Here is a 22,481-nt window from a genome sequence, read left to right as displayed (position 1 = left end):
TACAATGCCCTGTTTATCTAACTCCTGCTCCTAACACAGAGACAGCATCCAGGATTTATTGATCAAAATCATTTCCCAATGCACAAAGACAACATCTGGTCTATCTAATCCTGCTCATTGCACACATTTGGTCCCATTTTAAAGCAAAATTTCAACTTGTCTTGCTACCTTCAAGATTTTGAGCACATATTCCCTCATGTCTGAGTGCCTCCACCCCTTTCAAACTTGGATCATTTAGTTTATATTGCCCCATCACACTGTCCCTATGAAAATGCACCACTTAACACTCATCTGCAATTCAATTTCAAATGTTAAGTGTCTGTTTATTGATGTTTCAATCCTCCTGAAGTCTGAACTTGTCCTCCACATTAACATATTTCCTAATGCTATCTGCCAACTTTGAAAAACGGTTGTTCATCTTTATATTTTTTGCCCATGAGCCAATTTCACACCCAAGTGCCCCTTGACCCCGTTATACCAATTATCCTCAATTTGGCTAACAAACCTATTTTGTGGTACTGAGCTATATGCTTTTTGAAAGTTCATATATACAAGTAGCACAATACTCTCTCAATGTCCACCATTACTAAAAACTCAATCAAATCAATAGAACACAACTTGCATTTAACAAATCAGTGCTCCTTTTCATTTCTGAAGAGTATCGGCACATAAGTGTCAATTAATTTTACTTCTAATTATTATCTCAAAGCTTCCCCAGCTCTGATTTTTAATTGCTCATTTATCTCTCAGCTCTTTTCTGAAAGGGGATATAACATTTGCAACCTTCAGTCATATTATCTCCCCGAGAATTAAGGAATAGAAGGTCATAACCAGATTTTCTGTTGCCCCACCCAAATTTCTCTCCACTTATTTTTGGAGCAACCTACATTCTAATGTCTCCAATCTGGAATGAATTAATTTCAAACCTGCAGCTATGCCCATTAGACATGTCTTGGCTAAGGAAGACGCTGCCCAAGTACTCATTTAGCATCTCATTTATGGTCTGCCGCTCCACATTTGGACCCTAATCAGTACTACCTTTCCTTTGACGACTGGTTGCCATAACATGTTCACAAGGTATAGTTGTGATGTAAAGAGGGATGCACACAGGAAGGCACGAAATTAGGAATGCAGAAAAACAGTTTTAGACGACAAGGCAACTTTACGTGAATTGTAGTTCAGTGTGAATGAAGATAGTTAGCAGAGGAATAAGGTACTGAAGGAAAAGTATACCCATATTAATAGAATGAGAATACTGCCTACAAAAATAATAATTTGAAATAGTTAGTGAAGTGGCAGATCTTGAGGGATTGAGATTGGATAGAAGTACCTATTTTTGGGAGAAATAATCATCTCCTACTCCTCTGAATTTTAAGACTCGTGTTACAACCACTGATTTAGATGCTGCACAGGAACGTGGAACCTGGCAGCATCTATGGTGAAATGGTTTGGAAGTATACACTGTGTGTCCTTGGCTGTGTGCAATGTTGTACAAAGGTTCGTTAATGCCAGTATGCATTGTTTTAATTTCACAATGCATTTCCTCACTCCATGTTACGGTTGCACTGACTGAAATCACAGTCGTAATCACGGCAGTTTGAAATGCAGCTGGACTGTACTTCACAACATTGAACACGTCTCTCATCAGAGTGGGAAGATTGTGGAGTGTGCCTGCAATTTCCTCTACCTGTCAACTCTCAGTTGCAAGCCATCTGTATGGGGCTCACTTTAGTTCTTCCCTGAGGGTGAAGTGGACAGCCCAAGGTGGCCATCAAACAACAGTCTAATAATTGATCTTGGCTGAAGTGGGGAATGTTTCAGAGGTAAGGCAAAAGGAAGACACATATTTCAAAGTACTTGTTCATAATTGCATCTTCCATCCCTCAGAAATGAACTAGAAATTCGATGTCAAGTGATGAGCCAATGGATAAGCCTTGAAGGAGATCAGGATGCAAGTTACCCATGGTAGTTATGTTAAAAGAGCAGCTTTTGAGTACATTCCTGAATTGTAACAGAAATAAGACAAGGGCAGGATCAGACAAGTCAGAGAGAGGGGGGAGAAAAACACATACAAAAGAATTCTTTGTAAGGATTTCAAAAGTGATGTGATTTAACGGCACTGATTGAAACTGAATGAAAGGACAAATGCCTTAAAAAAACTGCACAGAAACACATTCACAGGGGCTGCTAGGAAAACCAGAAGAATTTGGTTTAATACCACAACACTTTGTTCTATTAAAAGCAGATATTTTAAATCTGGAAGAACTAATTAGCAAAATAGTCTTCAGTAATCGCACAAAGCATGTAATCAGAATTTTTCCATTCTTTCTTCAAATCTCGTCATTACAGAGTGTCTTTGAAAATGGAGATGAGAAAATTAACTTGTCTTTGGTGTCCAACCATATGAACGTATATCTCAGTGACTGGTATTCACATGATCTGGTGCCTTCTAAATATGGTCTAGAAAACAGGAATGGTGTGTACATGACCCATTAACCATTTCTTTGTTGTTACACATCAATTCCTGCTAGGATCCAAATCACCACTGGTACAAATTTCACTCATATGATGAGAGACTTAATAAACAATCAAGGTATTTTTCAATGTATAACTTCGGTTACATCACACTGCAAACTTTTGCTATAAATTCTGTGTCTTACAACCACCTGATGAAGGAGCGTTGCTCTGAAAGCTAGTGCTTCCAATTAAACCTGGTGTTGTGTGATTTTTAACTGGAAGCCATGACAGTCAGCGCCAAATTAGTCATGTGACCCCGACCACATTTCCCTCTCTCGTGCCAATCAATTTACAGAGATCAACATTAAAACTACACTGAAATACTTTTAGACCATAAGACATAACAGCAGAATTAGGCCCTTTGGCCCACCTGGTCTGCTCTGGCATCTGATCATGGCTGATATGTTTCTCAACATTGTTCTCCTGCCTTCTTCTTATAACCTTTGATCTCCTTACAAATCCCTAAACCTAGCTAACTCTGTCTGAAATACACTCACTGTCTTGGCCTCCACAGCTTTCTGTGGCAGTGAATTCCACATTTGAACCACCTTCTGACTGAAGAAATTTCATTTCCTCTCAGCTCGAAAGGGTCATCCCTTCACTATAACTTTATGCCCTCGGTTCTCGTCTCTCTAACTAATGGAAATATCTTTCTACATCCACTCTATCCAGACCTCTCAGTATTCTGTAAGTTACAACCAGATCCCTCTTCTGGATTCCCTCCAACACGAGCACATCCTTGCTTAGAAACGGGGCCCAAAACTACTCAAAACATTCCAAACATGGTTTGACCAGAGATTTATACAGCCTCAGCAGTGTATTTCTGCTCTTGTATTCTAGCCCTTTTGTGATTAATGCTGCAAATGTGTTGCTGGTCAAAGCACAGCAGGCCAGGCAGCATCTCAGGAATAGAGAATTCGACGTTTCGAGCATAAGCCTTTTGTGATTAATGTCAATACTGCATTCATCTTCCTAACTGCCAACTGAACTTGCATATTAACCTTTGAAAGAATCCTGAACTAGGACTCCCAAGCCCCTTTATGCTTCAGATTTCCAAAGCCTTTCCCCATTTACAAAACAGTCAATGCCTCTTTCTTCCTATCAAAGTGCATTATCTCACACACTTCACAACTTGCATTTCCATCTACCACTTTTGCCCACTCTCCTCATCTGTCCAAGTCCTTCTGCAGCCTCCCTGCTTCCTCAACACTACTTGTCCCTCCACCTATTTTTCTTTCATCTACAAACTTAGCACCAACACCCTCAATAGATTGTTAATGCATAATGTGGATAGTTGTGGTCCCAACACTAACCCCTCTGAAACTCCACTAGTCACCAGCTGCCATCCTGAAAAAGATCCCTTTATCACCATTCCCTGCCTTCTACCAGTTATGGCAGAACTTTGCCCCCAATATCACGGGGCCCTTAGCTTCTTCAGTAGCCTCCTGTGTGACGCCTTGTCAAAGGCCTTCTGGATGTACAAATAAATCATGTCCACTGGCTCTCCTTTGTCTACTTGCTCATTAACTCCTCAAAGAATTCTAACAGATTTGTCAGGCATGAGCTCCCTTGATGAAGCCGCTCTTACTCAACCCTATTTTACCATGCACTTCCAAGTACTCCACAATCTCATCATTAAAAATGGACACTAATATCTTATCAATGACCAAGGTCATGCTAACAGGCCTATAATTTCCTATCTTCTGCTTGTCTCCCTTCTCCGAAAGGGATGTTACCTTAGTCACTTCCCAGTCCTCTGGGACCCTCCCTGACTCCAGTGATTCCTGAAAGACCACCAAATCCTCTACAACCTCCTCATCTATCTCCTTCAGAACACTGGGATGTAGTCCATGTAGTCTGGGTGATTTTTTTTCCTCTCTTTCTTGCATTGTTTGGTCTGCACCATCTTAATACAGGTAGCTGACACTGTTTACAAGGTGATGTGGGGCCTCCACCCTGTATTTGAGAAATCAACTATTGCAGCAAACTGGAACATTCAGGCATTCCAATTTGCTGGTTGGATGGGGTCCTTTGATTCAGGATTTTCAAATGATCTGGAGGCAGCAGAGTTGGTTCTGGGAGATTATAAATACACTTGGGATCCTCCTTCACCCAAGACAGCCCACAAATGTTTTCTGTATGACAATGTGCATTTGTCATGTTGATTCCTTAGGTAGGTAGATATTTTATTCCCAAAGCAATATTAGAATTGCAAATCGGTATTGTTTTAATAAAGTAAGGTTTGAGTTGGAGCATTCTTTGTTGAAATGGTACAATGGGCACACATTTCCCCAGAAATGGCTGTAGTTTCAGGTTATGTTGGAGATGCTTGCATCTGTGAAAGATGCTCTTCTTTTCAAACTGACTTTGGTCAGTTTATAATCTGGGTAAATTGTTAGTATAGGGTATTTGCCAGGGTTGGAGGATCTGAGCTATAAGGAGAGGTTGAATAGGCCAGAGCTGTTTTCCCTGGAGGCTAAGGGGTGACCTTTATAGAGGATTATGAAATCATGAGGGGCATGGATAGGATAAACATACAAAGCCTCTTCCCTGGGTGGGGGAGTCCAGAACTAGAAAGCATAGATTTAGGTTGAGAAGGGAAATATATAAAAGGCAACTTTTTCATGCAAAGGGTGATGCATGAATGAAATGAGCTGCCAGAGGAAGTAGCGGAGGCTAGTACGATTGCAATATTTAAAAGGCAGCTGGATGGGTACATGAATAGGAAGAGTTTGGAGGGATATTGGCCGAGTGCTGGCAGGTTGGACTAGATTGGGATGGGATATCTGGTCAGCATGGATGAGTTGGACCGAAGGGTCTGTTTCCGTGCTGTACATCTCTATGATTATGACTCTATAAATTCAGAGTAGTTGTTATATTTCCACAGTTACACCTTTTGTTTTGCTTAACATTTGTAACTGTGGACCCTTAAACACTTGCTTCACATGCCTTTGAATTTCTGTGAGGTCACTTCCAAGTTCTCCAAAGTGATGCTCAGCCAGAGTTGAGAACCCTGATATTGCGGGTGTAAACATAGATCTGTGGCTGATAGTGATCCAACTGGCAATGTATGGTAGGGAATTTCACAATATTCAATCAGGTGGTAGAAATACATTCAGTGGTACAGTGACTATCAAAACAGAATTGGATAAATCTTTAATGCAGAAAAACATTGAAGGAACCCGGGTATGAAATTTATTGGATTACTCTTTCGAAGAGCTGGGGCAAACTTGATGGTTTTGATAAACTGTCCACTTCTGGAAAACCCAATGAAGGAGACAATCTTTCAACTATCTTAATATTTTATTTACAAAGTTACACATTGTGAATGGAACCCAACCAATGTATTTCAGTGTTACTTTGTACAGTGACAAATGAATCCTCAGTTACGCCTGCCACCTGCTTACCATTAAATTCTACGAACATAGCCATCTTTTGTACTTGTTTTGTCTATGGCTTTTATCTATTTCACATGAGGCTGGGGTCGATGGGTGATCTGGCTCCCAAAGATAGTGAAGACCCTAGACACTGGAGGCAGTGAGGGCATTTGTTGCGATGGTTCCAATAAACGCAGCATTGTTCCTCTACAGCACTGAGGGCATGTGTTTCTGGAAGTCAATCTACTCACATAAAGCTAGATTTTCAGCAATAACATCAACAAAACAAAGTACAAAGCCAAGCCAGACACAATCTCGGACATTTGTGCCTGCCTGTTTAAGATACCCACGTTGTCTTTACAGACCAGTTGTTCAGCACCAGCAAAACGTTATTCAATAAGCACAAATGGTGTAAATGTGAAATACTACGGCTCTGTTACAGAACTAGTTTTTATTTTGGGAGAAATAAATACATTTTGTTTATGAAGGAAAATGCTGGTAAACCTCTGCAACAATAGGTTTTAAGATTTAAGCGAAACAAATCGAAAAATCATTTTCCATGCCTTTTCCTACTCTCCATTTCCCTCAGTTTCAATAAACCATCCAATTTTTCCTTAAAGGATGTCAATGTTCTCATCTCATCTTCTCCTTGCACACAAACTCGCTGTAATCCATTACTACATAGTAATGTCTACTAATTGTTCGCCTTGTACACTTAATCATTTAAAATTGATGAACTTTCATCACTGAGTCCTCAGGGAAAACTGCCTTTTCCCATTCACTTATAAAACTTAATGTTAAAACCATGACGAGTTCTCTTATGGGTCGTTGTTGCTCAACAGCAACATTTCCAGTATTTCAAGCCTCTTAGTCTAACTCAACTTTTGTATTCCACATTTAGTAAATTCAAGCTGTACATTCTTAATGGCTTTATTTGGTCATTCAGAACTGTTTACTTTTAACAGAGTAACAAATACTTGCACAAATTTAGAATACATTATTTATTCTTAAATACCAAGTCCCCATTTACAAAACAGAAAATTCTGATGGCCTTTAAGATTTTGCCTAATTACACACTATTCCACTGAATTGAAAATTTGAGTGCCAAGATCTCTGTTCATCCACACCCTCAGCGACTTTTCATTAAATTTGTAATCCCAAATGTATTACTTCATTCAGATCTCCAAAAGGTTGCATACTTCATCTGTTTGCTTCATATATTTTGTCTTCCTGAAATATTCTGGAAAATTTTCTACTATTCATCTTTTTTTTATATCAGCAAATATTGTTCATATACTCAACTTATCTGCATCTGTCAAAAATAAATCAAGACCTAGCACTGACTGTGGAGCACATCACTTCAGACTCTTTTCCAATGACTGATAATTCTCATCTGTTTTTTGTCCATCAGATAATTTTCAGCCCAGGTTGTTAAATTTCCATTTATACCACAGATACATCATTCTTCCAACATGTGTTTTCAGTGATACTTTATCAAATGACTTTTGAAAATTCACATACACTGTATCTATTGCAATTGTCATTTCTACAAAAAAAGTTATATTTGCTAAATGTGGCTTTCTTAACAAATCTGTCCTTGATTAAGCTACACATTTCTAAGTAATTGCAGTACATCAAATTGTGGATTTTTAAATCTTTCCATGACTGACATTCAACATCACAAATTGTACTGTGAATTTGATGAGGATTAGTTTAAATGCTTTTTATTTTAACAATTTTTCCTTACCTTTCTTTTCATTCTCCCATAATAATCTTCATTGGTGTTTAATTTAGTAGTTGCACTTTTATTGCACACCTCTTTTTAAAATTTCATTTTAGCTGCAATTTATTTAGCCATGAAATCCTATACTTTGATACAATCTTGTTATTTTTTTTGCTACAACAGGACGTATAATCTGTACAGATCACATTTGAAGAATTTTCATTTCTGATCTGTGATTGTATTTTGCTCCTTGTTTCACATCGTTCATTCAGGTGAGGTCCCAATCACTTCTTTGCATTTTGAAAAATTTTTAGCATAACATTCCTAATTGTTGACTCACTGATAGCATGTTCTATTCTTTCAATGAACCTACCATGCTGCAATTACTATTTCCCAACTGTTCCCCACAGTATATCAACTTGTTTTCCACAAAGAAGTAGGGGATGCTTTAGCTTTTGTTGAAGGAAACAGGAAGCTAGCTGTCTGGGATGCATTACTAGTTCGACTGAAGCAAAAGAAATGTACATTGATAACTGAGAGATAATTAATATCCATCAATATTACTGTCCTCATCTTAACAGAGTTCGAAATTGTCTGCAGATCTCCCTCACTATCTCTAGTGTTTGATGGCATGTAGGAAATTTAGTAATTCTCGTTATATATCTTTACACTACCTATTTATGCTGTGGGGGACTTAAATACTCCACACATCGAACTTGCCTCAAAATTTTGTAACCAGGAATATGATTATCAAACATCACATACAACATAAACCATATCTCCACCAAAGCTCCCATCTTAATGTTTAATGCTTCTACTGTTTCAATTGTGCTTTGAAAGCTCTCTGTAGTCAAATACGTAGATATTCCACTCAACCTTGACCAACATATGCTTGTTATTTTTCCTGACAAAGGTTTTACCCCAGTTTCTGAACACAGTAACTCAGGCAGCAGATAATAATTGTGTAAAGAATCAACTACTCTCTTTACTAGCATCAATACCATTGTCTATGTGCAGAAACCTGATTCTTATTCTTTGTGAATAAGGAGACAAGTCCTGAACTTGCAGTGCATCCACTCCTGTCACAGGGTTTAGTTACAGAGTATCAACACAGAGGGAAAATCACAAACAAATTTACAAACAGTAATGGTATGTTGTAATACCCCAGGCTGGTTTAATAATCTATGGGACATACCTATTATTAATGGTAACTGAAGTCACCATCCATGTACTAATTTTATGAACTCTCCTCGCATATCCATTCTTCTGGTACCTGAAGTGCCAATTTTACTGTGAAGAATACATGCAGACCAAGCAGCACAGACTCCAGTTGGAAGCTTCCCAGACACCACAAACTTGTTTCCTCTAGCTCTCCTTCTAGTCAATCTAGGAGACAGCTTTGACTCAGTACAACGTCTTTGAATTCTTGATTAACGATATTTTAAATCAAGTCCAGTTGGTGGAGGCTTTCATCCAAAATGGTACAATTTACCTGCCATTACTGTCTCTCACTATCAAAAACTAACATTGTTTTTTTCCCCATCATGTTAACACGTAAGTTGATTTCAAATCCCTTTATAGAACATCAGAAAATGCTGTGGTCTTCACCTTGGAAACTTAATTCAGAAAAAGCAAACTTTTCCAAGTAGAATTTAATATCTGATTGCTGGGCATGTAAAAAAGGAAAATTGGAACTTAGATATAAAGTATTAAAATAAATTGCGTATTCCAAATTGAACAGCATCACTTAGGCCTTAGATAAGACGACAATTGGCGAGTTCATGTGAGACACACAAATTGCATTTGTGCAGTACATAATATAGTAAAATGTTCCAAACAATGAGAGCGGAGGAGAGAATTGCACAGAAACAAATTGGGAGCAAAGGTGGAAGTAGAAATAAAAATAAAAATGAGTTAGCTCAACCAGAACTCCCATCGTACAGGTATAGATATAGAATGGAACCATTCAGACCAGAAGAGCTGGCATTCAGATTCTTAACTTGTGCTGAATTAGCTGATTAAAACCAGATGACTTAGTGAGTTCTGAGAAAATTTGTAGCTTAGGTTGAGATTCTGGATGTATGTTTGCTGAGCCTGAAGGTTCATTTCCAGATGTTTCATCAACCTACTAGGTAACATCTTCAGTGGGTGTCCGGGCGAAGCACAGTTGTTGATTCCTGCTTTCTATTTGTGTGTTTGGGTTTCTTTGGGTTGGTGATGTCATTTCCTGTTCTTTTTCTCACAGGGGGTGGTAGATGGGGTCTAACTCGGTGTGTTTGTTGATAGAGTTCCAATTGGAATGCCATGCTTCTAGGCATTCTCATGTGTATCTTTGTTTAGCTTCTCCTAGAATTGATGTGTTGTCCCAGTCAAATACATACAGAGGAAGGAAGGACACCGCTTCGATTGGGACAACACATCCATCCTAGGACAAGTGAAACAGAGACACGCATGAGAACTCCTAGAAGCATGGCATTCCAACTGGAACTCTATCAACAAACACACCGAGTTAGAGCCCATCTACCACCACCTGAGAAAAAGAACAGCAAATGGCACCGCCACCGGAAGTGATGTCACCACAGGAAATGACATCACCAACCGAAACATATAAATAGAAAGCAGGAATTATCAACAGTGCTTTGCCTGGAGGCCCACTGAAGATGTTACCTAATAGGTGACGAAACGTCTGGAAATGAGCCTTCCATCTCAACGAGCAAACCTACATCCAGATCCAGATGCTGACATGAATATTAGGTGTGAAAATATATCAGTGAGGTTTTGTATTTCTGCTCTTCCAGCACAGAGAGAATGCTGCACTGTTGGCAGTGCAATCTTTCAGATAAGATGTTCAATCAAAGGCTCAAGTCCCATTTCAGGTGGGCATAAAAGATCCCACAACAATATTCAGACAAAAGCATGGGAGCCATCCACATTTCCTACTGTAGTGGTTGGAACCATGTGAACCTTACTGACTGAGGTCCTTGACGGGCTCAGGTTAACAACCCCAATCAGGGAGCTATGGCTGACCAATATAAATAAACAGGGAGCATGGAGTGTTTTATTTCCCCCTCCAACTCTATTTTGATTTAAACCCTGCCCTCTCTTTCACTTTTTGATGACTCAGCATTGCTTGTTGTTGAGAAGAGCTCTGCTTTTCACTGGCCACTTGGATGTTGCCTTCCTTCCTGGAGGTGGAATATGAATAAAGATTTATGCACTCGTTGTTCTTCACTGTGTCCTACACTTACACACACACACACAACATGGGTTCTGGGGAACATATAAACTCTACCCACTGTTAGAGGGTGGTGTGGAGGTTTAAAAATAAGAAAGAAGTATAAACAGGAATTCAGAATTTCCTCACTTCAGGAACTGACTGAGTTGGCTACTTACAGCCAGTGTACTGTGCATATGTAAATAAGGGCGATTTGGTGACAGGAGACTGGCCTCTGTGCAGCTATATCATTTATCTAATACCAGTGCTTCGACAAAAATTTATAAAGGGCTAAAATGTTGTGATTACAATGATGTTTTGGGAGCTGAGTGAGAATGAACTGGTACTACATTTCAGAAGTACTTCATTAGCTGCTTTAAAGCATCTTGACTTTGCAAAAAATACTCAGTAAATGCAATATTTTATTGATAGTATTGATTGTACAGGATGTGACAGCTCCTGGTGCAAGTTGCCATCCAAAGGAGACAGGTTTGGGAAAGCTCAAGTTAAAAGTAAATTCTAGAAGTTCGCAATGTAAAATGAAAATAAATTTTACTAAAAATTCATTGCATAGGCAATTTGAATCTTAAGCCAACATGGCGCTCTGGTTGCATTTATTGTGGTCTGCTGCATGTATCCAGGCAATAGAAAAGGAATTAAATAAGGTCCTTCCAGTCACTGCAGTACACCTATGTGTGACAATGCTACTATGGAGACAAAGCGATACTGGTTACACATGACAAGGAGGGAGAATCCATTAAAACTCCTTCACACAATCCTGGTCAGCCTTAACTTTCACTAGCTAACTGCTGAATTACATTGGGACTCACATGGAAAGGAATGTGACACGCTGAAAGCTAAATACTTTCCCTCGCAAATAACAAATCTCACACAGCTCAGAACATGTCTTGTTCGGCACTTGAAAGGACTCGAGATGCAGCTGTTACTGCCTATTCCTGAACTATGTGAGAAATTCTGTGTAATTAGGTTATTGTATAACCCCCAGGCCTGGGTGGGGCCTGCTGAAGTTTCTTTAATCTTAACACCGTGACACATTTGCAGTCAAACAATAGTGGTTCACAGTCAGCATTAGGGCTGTGAGTGAGTTTAGTGTGGGAGGTTGGGGGGTGGGGGGGGGGGGGGGGGGGGGGGGGGAGAGGGGAGACAGGGTAGTGGAAGGAGTGTCTCTGTCACTCTGCTGAGTTTTCAAACTTCTTTACATTGAGACCTGTGGCCTTCCTGTACCCCTACGTGACCTGCCTAGTAAACAGAGGGACTGTTTTCCTTGGCAGCAGATCAGTCACTGCTTTCCCGCTTACTTGTTCACTCCACAGACTTCCCTGGCACTGTTTTGATAGTTGTTTAAGAGACCTGCTGCATTCTTGTGCTAGTTAATCTAATGGACCATGGACTCTTCTGAGGATGGAGAATTGGTAGTTATGCCTGCTGTAAATACTGTATGGAATGCTCCATATTCAAAAATCCTCTCCTGCACAAAGATGCATGTTTTTGAGAAACTAGATTGTAATGTAAATACCTGGAATTCCCAAAGAAACCGTATGGAAGCAGAGGGAGGGGTGTGTGTGTGGGCTGTCAGTGTTGGGGATCAGGTGTAGGGAAAGTAGTAAGGTTTGTTCAGCCTACATGTTGCTGCGCGCGCAGAGATCTTGCAGCTGCCGGATGCTATATTTGGAAAAGAACAAAAAGCTGAAGAGGCTAACAGAAAAATCAATTGTAAAATGACTCATCCCTTGACTACACCAAACGATTAATAAACTAATGCTGGGTAAAGTTTGCAGTCTGTTCCTGTTTACATTGACAATCGATTAGGACTTGATCTGCCTTCAGAGGAATAAGTAGCCCATAGTCGTTAGGAGGCCTGATGCAAGCAGCATCACCTAAGGCAGGCTGGATCATTGCTTCTGGAACAAAAGTCAGAGCAAAGATAAATGTGAATGGTTAAATTGAAGATGGCTTATGGCCAGACAGAAAATCAGAAGAGGAACACAGCAAGTATCACTTGATGTGGAATTCACTGCCCGACACAAGCTGATTTTATATGGGAATACTGGGAGCAGTGCAGAGATGAGCAAGAACCTGGGGTAGCAGGCATCCCTTTACAAAATAGCAAAAAAACCCCAGACTTTCCTCACCTTTCGAGGAGGACAGTGGGATGAGGGTTTTGGTGAGGGAAGAAAATGATGTACAGATTTCAAGGTCATCAGGTCGGCACTAGAGTAAATGTCTAATCGCCATTATCATAGTGATTGATTACAACACAACTCACTTACAGTGCTACCACCAAAAAGAAATATAAGAGAGTTCCAGTGCAATGATTATAAAGTTTAGTCAGGTTGGAGCACATTAAAATAGTCTCATGGATATTCACATCCCAAAATTGTGAACTCTAATCACAATTGAGGAAGATATCAGAGAAAGGTCCATCTGTTCAACTGTATTTTGGTTTCAATATGAATTTGGTTAAAATGGTCAAGAAATTCCATTATACAGTTAATAGCTTGTTATGATTGTTGGGAAAGACAACTCATCAACACACCGGTACGGCTCCATGCTTCCTCACAGACTCAAAATGTACCCATCAACACACCCCCACAGACCCATAATTTGGAAATGCAATGTTGCACTGGGCTGTATAAAGTTAAAAATCACACGACACCAGATTATAGGACATGGTTGCTACCTTCTCCCCAGCCCCGCATTTATCTTTCCACCCTGGAGGCTTCCTGCCTCTATTTTTAATGAAGGGCTTTTGCCTGAAATGTCGATTTTCCTGCTCCTTGGATGTTGCCTGACCTGCTGTGCCTTTCTAGCACCACACTGATCGAGACACCAGATTATAGTCCGACAGGTTTAATTGGAAGCATTAGCTTTTGGAGCACTGCTCCTTCATCACAACCAGCAGTGCTCCCAAAGCTAGTGCTTCCAATTAAACCTGTTGGACTATAACCTGGTGTTGTATGATTTTAACTTCCCACAGACCCGGGTGGTGTTATTGACACCTAGAGCCAGGAAGTACCATTAACAGTCCCAACTTATTTTTCTAATCTTTTCCTCAGCAGTCTCCATTTCAGCCCCAAATTAAATGAATATGGATGTAATGTTTAAAATTAAAACTGGAGATTTTCTTTTAAGAGAACCCAAAGGGAAAAAAAAAATCTTCCGGTAAGTGGTTGGGTTCACCCTTATTCTGATGAAGGTTAAAGCGTTAGGGAGGTGATACGGGGATTAGAAACCTATGGTACTTGGTAGACAAGACAGTCAGCTTTCCTCAACAAACTGCTTTCGTACTTTCATAACCCAAATCGCTTTATGGGAAACAGGATGGAGATAGGAAAAGAATCAAATTACAACACAATTTTCTTGCTGTCATCATTTCTGTATTGCCCCTGCTTCCTTCCACCCAGCCCACTCCTTGTTCATGCCCAAACCATCTTCAACTCCACTTTCTTTTCCACTATTAACTTGCAGCTTTTCAGTTATTTAGAGACATGCATTGCATTTGTAACCCATGCTCAAACCAGCCACATAAATGTAACCAATTACACTTTTACACAATTTACAACTAGAAAGCAGCTTTAAAGATAGCATTATCAACTGCACTAAATTGGGGTGCCCTCCTCTTCCCTGTAACCTTAACCCTAGCAGATCAGGCATCCTGTCTTACCCATCTTCAGACCTACTGAATTGAAGGATGCAATAACTAATAGGGGAATTTGAAACAAAGATCGCGTTGCATTGATTCAATGCCCGGATTAACTTCTGTTTCGCTTGACAGTTATTAGAGCCTTGTTCTATGGAATGGCTCCAGGACAAAGCATACAAATCCTATATACAGCAGCGATTAAACCAGTGAGGATCACATTGAAAATTTGCTTCCAGGAACAGCAAATTTGTTAAGATATGTAACTTGTGTCAAGTTTGGTAGGAATGCTGACAAAATCTGCTCTCAAAGATGTCTCATCAAATCGACCATTCCAAAAACACTTAACTCCAGCAAGGTGTTACTGAAGTCCATTGCTGAAGTGTGCAGCATTGGAAAAAATGGGAGCAAAGACGTGGTAAAGGCAGTAGAAAGTCAGGAAAGATGCTGAATTGGGAAGAGAAGGTCAGGAACCTGACTACAGAAAAAAGGGATGAAGTTGCGGATAAGAGTTGGAAAAGGTTTAGAAGGGATGAGGGGTTGATGCCTTGTTTTGAGAACTTCCAGCCACAACACAACTGAACTGTTGTTAACCTATCCCTAAAGATTATATAAAACTCACTTCAGGAAAAACTGAACAGAATATTACAAAGGACATATATCAAACCACTTGCAACATTTACTAACATAGGAAACACTACCTGTAAACTCATACTCAATAAAGATAACTTAGGAATTATTGTTGTCCAGACCTGTCCCAAACAGCAACCACATGCAATCCAAAACAAATATATTGTAGTAATTGAGACATGTTTAATTAAATATACAAAGTTTTAATGAGAATCCTGCAAGATGCGCCAGCAGAGCTGCAATCTCCGAGCAATGTTCTCCCAGTTGTCATTAGGCACATGGGAGGTGCATGAGAAATAATCCCTTAAGATTGCCTCTGCTATCTAAATGCTATATCTGCAGCAGGCTATTCTCATAAGTACAATCTGAGTATAAATCGAAGAATACATTAAAGAACCAGACCTCAAAGGCTCATTTTTCATTAAGCATAGGTAAATTCAATCAAAGCTGTGAGGTAACTGAAAGAGCAGCAATTATTTTGCTCCATTGTTTCCTTAGCTGACAGCTTCTCGGTAGGAGGATCCCAGTGAATTTATCCTGGCACAAATTCGGAATGTTGTACGGGAGGCAGGTGTTCCCAGTGCTTATGGCACCAGACTTTCCTCTGGAGAACGTGGCAGGTAATTACTTTGTCTGAAAGTACACGGCCTTTTAAAAAAAAAGATCTCTGGTATGAAAATATCAATCAAAACACTATTATTCTGTCACAACGCAATTAATGTAAATGACAGGTTTTCATTTTTGACATTTTACACCTCTCTAATTTACTCTGCCAATTGTCAATGTTGATCAAGGCAAGTGACCCAAATGCAGGAAAGTCTTGAACTAACAAGTATACAGCCAGCACATCTGTATTAATTCAGTTGACTGGTGACTGAACTTTGCAATGATTTGGAGACGCTGGTGTTGGATTGGGGTGTACAAAGCTAAAAATCACACAACACCAGGTTATAGTCCGACAGGTTTATTTGAAAGCACTAGCTTTCGGTGTGCTGCATCTTCATCAGGTTATTGAGGAAAATAAGATTGTAAGACACAGAATTTACAGCAAAAGTTTACAGAGTTTATTCTCCACAATTACCCGATGAAGGAGCAGCGCTCTGAAAGCAAGTGCTTCCAAATAAACCTGTTGGACTATAACCTAGTGCTGTGTGATTTTGAACTTTACAATGGAACACTAGCAATCTCCTATTGTTCCAGTGGTTCCTTCATCTCAGACATTTGCCTCTGAACCAAAGGGCAGGGATTCTTCTAGGACAGCCCACTGGATCCTCCTGCTCCAAAATGCAACCGAATATGTTTAGCCCTTGCACATCAGTGACACGCACTGGTAGGAACACTGTCAGTGTCCAATTGTGATAAAGAAGAAATTGCCAATGCAAGTCCAGATTTGATGGCTAACTTTTAAGAACCTTGCCCATAAGTAGAAATGGGCCAATCCTGTTTTGGGAAATGCTCCATTCCCATTAAGTTTGGCCTCTTTAATAAAGAAAGTGAGAGTCTTAATTTAAATTGGCTTCACTAAATCCATAAGGTCTATTTCCTTGATCACATCAAATCAGAAGTTAAACACACTTCACTGCATTAAAATTCCATCATGGGAAAGATAAAAGCTAGGAACACTGAGACCAGAGGTGTATAACAGATTAGCCAGCAAGTGAAAGGAAGAGATGAGATCCTGAACTTAACACAAGCGGTCCAGCTACAACTTACTCTATGTGGATTCCAACTGAAATTCCATCCTTCATGTTTTAATTCCACCTAGGATTATAGGATATTTACAACACTCATTGAACTGCTGTTCCTGTCACATCCTGAGTTCTACATGTTGTACAATGTAGTGCCATGTGAACACTCCCGATCCTTTACTCCACCAGCATCAATTCACCTGATCTCAAAGCCATCCCTGATCCACAATGTCATTTCACTCTGCCTGCAAACCAACACTTAAAAAAAAAGTTCTCATCCTTTCTGGTGTTAAGGAGCACAAGTTTCAAATCATGGACACCAATACCCCTCCAAGTGTCTTGTCTGCATCTCCAATTTTAATCTCATTGCTTCCTGTCTACTCACAATACGCACTGACTTTGGTCTCTCTGATATCGAATGATCAATACTTAGCAAAGAACTCAGTTTTATCCCACCTTGCTCCACCTCAAAGTGTTGTGTGTGCCATGACACTGAACTCTCTTCCATCGCCTTTGGCCCCGCATTCACTGTTTGGGCTGGTAGTCCTCACTCTGATAACGGAACCCTTTCACTTGCTCCTGTACCTTTCCTTCACCTTGAAGTTTCCCTTTGCCCTCTTACTTGCTATTGAACTTTTCATTAAGAATTACCAGTATAACAAAGACCTCTTAATTTTCTCTGTTTCCCTTACTCACTCTAACCTACTTTTCTCTCAACCTACTGCACTCAGTTCTGTTAGGTCTAACCACGACATTGGTGGTATTGTGTTCTGGTGTACTGACCTGCACCTTTAGAGCGAGTACCAACTCAGAGACACGTTTTCCCTTATTCCTCTCTATCATGCCTCTACTACTAAATATCAAGTAATTGTTTCCAGGATTAACATTAACTTAATAAAAACCTGCAGGTGCTGTAAATCAGAAACAAGAACAGAAGTTGCTGGAAAAGCTCAGCTGGTCTGGCAGCATCTGTGAAGTGAAATCAGAATTACAATTCGGGTCTAGTGATCCTTCCCTAGGACTGGTATTAATGATTTGGAGGTGCTGGTGTTGAACTGGGGTGGACAAAGTTAAAAATCACACAACATCAGATTATAGTCCAACAGGTTTATTTGGAAGCACTAGATTTCAAGGCGCTGCCTCTTCATCAGCACCCCGACAGCTAGTGCTTCCAAATAAACCTGGTGGACTAGAACTTGATGTTGTGTCATTTTTAACAATGTGTATTAACATCAATTTCACTACCTTACGTTTCCTTACACTCTGTCTCTTGTCAGGAATCCATCCCATTCTTCCTATTTCTTCATCTGAGTCATATCTTCTGACAACGCAATTTTCTTCCCAAAATGATTGACAGGGCTCTCAACAGTGTCTGATCCATTTTTGTCTTTTGCTCTTTTCCCCTCCCAACCAAAAGAGTGACAGAAGAATCAGCTTCCACCACTTCCAGCATTTCCAACTGATACCATTACCAAATACATCTTCCCCTCCCCATTAGCATTTCCAAGGCACTTCTGCAATACACTGAACCATTCCTCAATTAACTCCCTTTTCCATTCAATTACAGATGGGTGTAAATGCTTCCCTTCTGCTCTCCTCTCTCCAAACACTCTTTCCAGATGAAGCAATGATTTACTTAAAGGTCTTTCAACTTAGTCCCATGTATTTGTTGTTCATCATGTGATCTGACCACCATTGCACTGGGAAGACCAAATGCAGATGGGGTGACTGCCTCTTATCATACCTCCCTGTGTCTGCAAGCATGACCCAAGGCTTCTCGGTTACCACCTTGCTCTCACATTTCATTCTTTGGTCAGCTGTAGTTTTCCACTGAAGCTCAAAAAACAGGATCTCGTATTCTAACTGGGGACTTTGAAGCCTTCTGGTTCACTTCTAAGTTCAACAATTTCAGACCATGAAACTATGTTCCATTTGGCTTTTATTTTGTTGTCATGTGCTTGTCATGAAGCTTTTCAAGTTGCTTTTCAAAGAGCTATTCATTATTTTGGTGTTATACTTACCCTGCACAAATGCTTTTATTATTTAATTCCATCATACCTTTTCCATTTAATCTCCCCCACATCCTGGAGCCTCCCTTTTGTTCAGCCCTTCGCAACTCCCTCTTTTGACACATCTTTGTCCTCCTCTAGTTGAGAAAAGGGGCCATATTCACCTCAACATGAACTCTCTCTCTCTTCACAGTTGCTGTCAAACCTGCTGACCGTTTTCAGCATTTGTCTTTTATTTTGGATTTCCAGTAGCTGCAGCATTTTGATTTATATTACTAAACTTTCACATCTCAGTCAGATACACAGCAACTAGCTGCAGACCTCCAAATATTCTGCATTTAAGTTTTATCCTTCCTTAATTCTTGGTTCTTTAGTCTCTCCCAGATTTGGCACATTTGGGCAATCTGGGGTTATCACTCCAAAAGACCAAGGGTACAGTCTCAGAGTCTGATACACAGCAACTAGCTGCAGACCTCCAAGTATTCTGCAACCTGTTAGAACTGAGATGAAGAGGAACTTCTTCAACTAGACAGCGAGGAGTCTGTGGAACTCATTGCCGCAGAGGGTTGTGGAGGCAAAGACATTGAGTGTCCTTAAGAAGGAGATAGATTCTTGCTTAGTAAGGGGGAATCAAGGGTAACAGGGAGAAGGCAGGAGAATGGGGTAGGGAAATGTATAAGCCATGATCAAACAGTGCAGCAGACTTGATAGACCGAATGCCAAACTCTGGTTCTATATCTTATGGTCTTTCACAAGTCAGTACTAGAATATACAAACAAGATCTTAGGAAAATTACAGAAGTCAAGGAAAACAGGACAATAAAAATCAGCAGTGCTGGTTTTAAGGGAGCAGCCAATTAACATAATGCTGTCAATTGTATTATCAAATATTCACTCTCCTGGTGTAGCCCTCACTTGCACTATTGCAGAACTTTCAAAAGCTCAGCAACATACCAAAAAGCTTCAGAATCCAATTTTAATCCCAGCATATGGGCATTAAATAACTGACCATAATCGTAACTTGCTTGAGTTTAATGCCTCGTTGGTTCAGATTTCTAAGGCTTCAATGAGCCAGGGATTGCGGGTCCCATGGAACTATGTTAAACCCAGGAATTAAAAGGTTAATGATCCTGAGAGACTTTCACTGATTAAGACTGGGGAATTTTGTTTTTTGTGGAACTGTATGCCATCTGGTAACTCCCTCAGAACATAAAATTGGAAACATTTACATTTCATTACAATTAATTGATTTATCAAAATATTTAGACCCTTCACTATTCCAGCCTTCTGCAACTTGGATCACATTTTACATACATATGAAAAAGCCAAACTTGCATCTCAGTTGTTAAATATAATCTTCACATGATGAAACCTAAACATATATTTGTATACAAGTTCCTGACCTTGTTGAAGAGGGAGAGACAGGGATGTGGGTCTCGGTCAGGACGCTCCAGTTTGACCATACTGACAAAGCCATAGTCTTGCTGCTCGTCTTCACTGGTGTTACACAGCCACAGAGGGTGAAACTGACAGACAAAGCAATAAATAATTTTTAGTAATCTGCGAGCAACATATATACAGAGAGTGCAACAAGGAAAAACAGCTGCTAACCATCACCAACATGTTGTCTCTTCTCTAATTCACAAAATGTTTTGCTTGCAGCTGACATTAGGAATGGATATATACAACTGGTGAGATTGGACAATGAATCATTCCTCCAGATTGAGCTTATCTAACTTGGGATGCAATTTGGTTTGAATACAAGATACCGGTTTTCTGTGGGTCAAAGAAAACTGATATTAAGCTTGTTCCACATTTTCCATGAGCATAAACATGAAGTACATACGAAATGAAGGCAGAGCCGAGTTGTTGTTTACACCATCAGGCTCCATTTCATGTCTAAATATATCCTTCTGTTTTCAATGTTCTGCCTTGTTAGATTTTGGATTCTAACTTCTATTCTATTGCCACCTTATGATTCTACTGTGACTGGGATGTACAATGTATGGCAATATAACTATTATAAATATTTTTCGGTTTGCTATGCATTGGTGCTCACTGATAGTTTCCAAATGTAGCAGTGCTGAGGAGTTATCTTAGGATCCTGTCTCTGGGGTGGAGTCACTGCTGATTAATGCAAGTGATGTAAGAGCAGTCAAATGAGGGATTCTAGGGAAATGTTGTTTACCTACTATTCTCAGTAAAATGAAGATGTCACATTAGCGCAGAATACAGTTTGGGAATTCACCTATTGAGTGAGATGATGTAATGAAAAGGTTGACGTTCTGCTTTCTGATTTCAATCTACAGCGGATTCAGCACATGGCAGACAATAAACCACACTCTTACTCCAACAGGATGAGAGATGCACAGAGCTGCCAACAGCAAAATGTTGGATGAGCAGTCAATACAAGAACAAAACAAAAACTACTGACATTCAATATTATGGCACTGAACTTGGAAAGATTTATTACCATCTTGAACTGATTCCCATCATCAGCATCATACCCAGAATGATGAAACCTCTTAAGATAGTCACTTTCAGCATTAGTCAAGGGCAATACAGCAAGATTAGTCACTGGAGGAATGATTTAGTAAAAAATGGACGGGGATAAGATTAAAAAAAAACAAAACCATAAAATGTCTATAAACTTTGAAGTGAAAGATGTAAAATGTAACCAGATAAAAGAGCAATTTAGCTTCTTTCTGCTCAGAACATAAATACAGTACACCAATAATTCTTTGAACAGGAATCATATTATTGTTTTTCTCTTCACAGACGTTACTAGATATAAGTGTCTCCAACAATTTCTATGTTTCTCTCAAATTTCCAGCATTGGTGTATTTTGCCTTTTTAAACAGTTCACCAAGCTGCCAAAATCTGGCTAATGGAGCATTTTTCCATCATTAGGTACCTTAGATAGTTTAAATGGTTTCCCTTAAATATTGGACTAACAATTTTTACCCGGCTACTAAAGAATCAGAAGGGAGTGAAAGTTGTAAAACACTCCTAGGTAGGGAAGTTCAAAACAAGAGGGCGGAGATTTAAAGTGAGAGGGGAAAGCTTTAAAAAGGTCCTGAGGGTTAACTTTTGCACACGAAGGGTGGTGCTTGTATGGAATGAGTTACCAGAGGTGATGGTGGAGGTGGGTACAATTCTAACATTTAAAAGGCATCTGGATGGGTTATCAATAAGGGTTTACAAGGATATGGGTCAAATGCTGGCAATTGGGACTGGATCAGATTGAATGTCTGGTTGATGCAGACGAGTTGAACCAAAGGGTCTGTTTCTGTGCTATTTAGCCCACCTGTCAGTACCTGGTGGATTTCTTCAGTCAGGCATACAAGCTTGGTAGGTTTCATTAAGAAAAAGCAACTCTGGCTCAAATCACTAAATATGTAAGTCAATTGAGGCTGTGAATGAAAATAAACTCCAAACCTTTCTAACTCAAAATTATTTACTGTTCTGTCATACATGAATACCAAACTGAGCAGGACTCCAATACTCTTATCAATCCATCAACCTCTCCGATCCTTCTTCCTCAGATGAAAGCTCCCAATCTCTCCAATCAATCTTCCTCCTGCTGGAGTTACCAACCTTTCTGACCAGAAGTCCATCTAATCATGCTGGAACTAAGCCACTTTGCCTATAATGGTTCTTTTT

General features: G+C 39.8%; 1 protein-coding gene across 3 annotated transcripts in view; it reads right to left on the bottom strand.

Moving 5' to 3' along the window:
* Window positions 1-22,481, bottom strand: part of LOC132830349 (E3 ubiquitin-protein ligase RNF43) — a 172,213-nt gene that overhangs the window by 30,022 nt on the left and 119,710 nt on the right. For 2 of the 3 annotated variants that reach the window (XM_060847989.1, XM_060847990.1), the window contains exon 2: window positions 20,222-20,344. The exons of the other annotated variant lie outside the window; for it this stretch is intronic. In XM_060847989.1, coding sequence (XP_060703972.1) covers window positions 20,222-20,344 — 123 coding nt within the window. The remainder of the gene's footprint in view (window positions 1-20,221; window positions 20,345-22,481) is intronic. 3 annotated transcript variants of the gene reach the window in all.

The sequence above is a fragment of the Hemiscyllium ocellatum genome, chromosome 31 (genome assembly GCF_020745735.1).
Source record: "Hemiscyllium ocellatum isolate sHemOce1 chromosome 31, sHemOce1.pat.X.cur, whole genome shotgun sequence".
Classification (NCBI taxonomy): domain Eukaryota; kingdom Metazoa; phylum Chordata; class Chondrichthyes; order Orectolobiformes; family Hemiscylliidae; genus Hemiscyllium; species Hemiscyllium ocellatum.
Note: the sequence above shows the minus strand (reverse complement) of the source record. Positions and strands in the feature narration are given on the sequence as shown.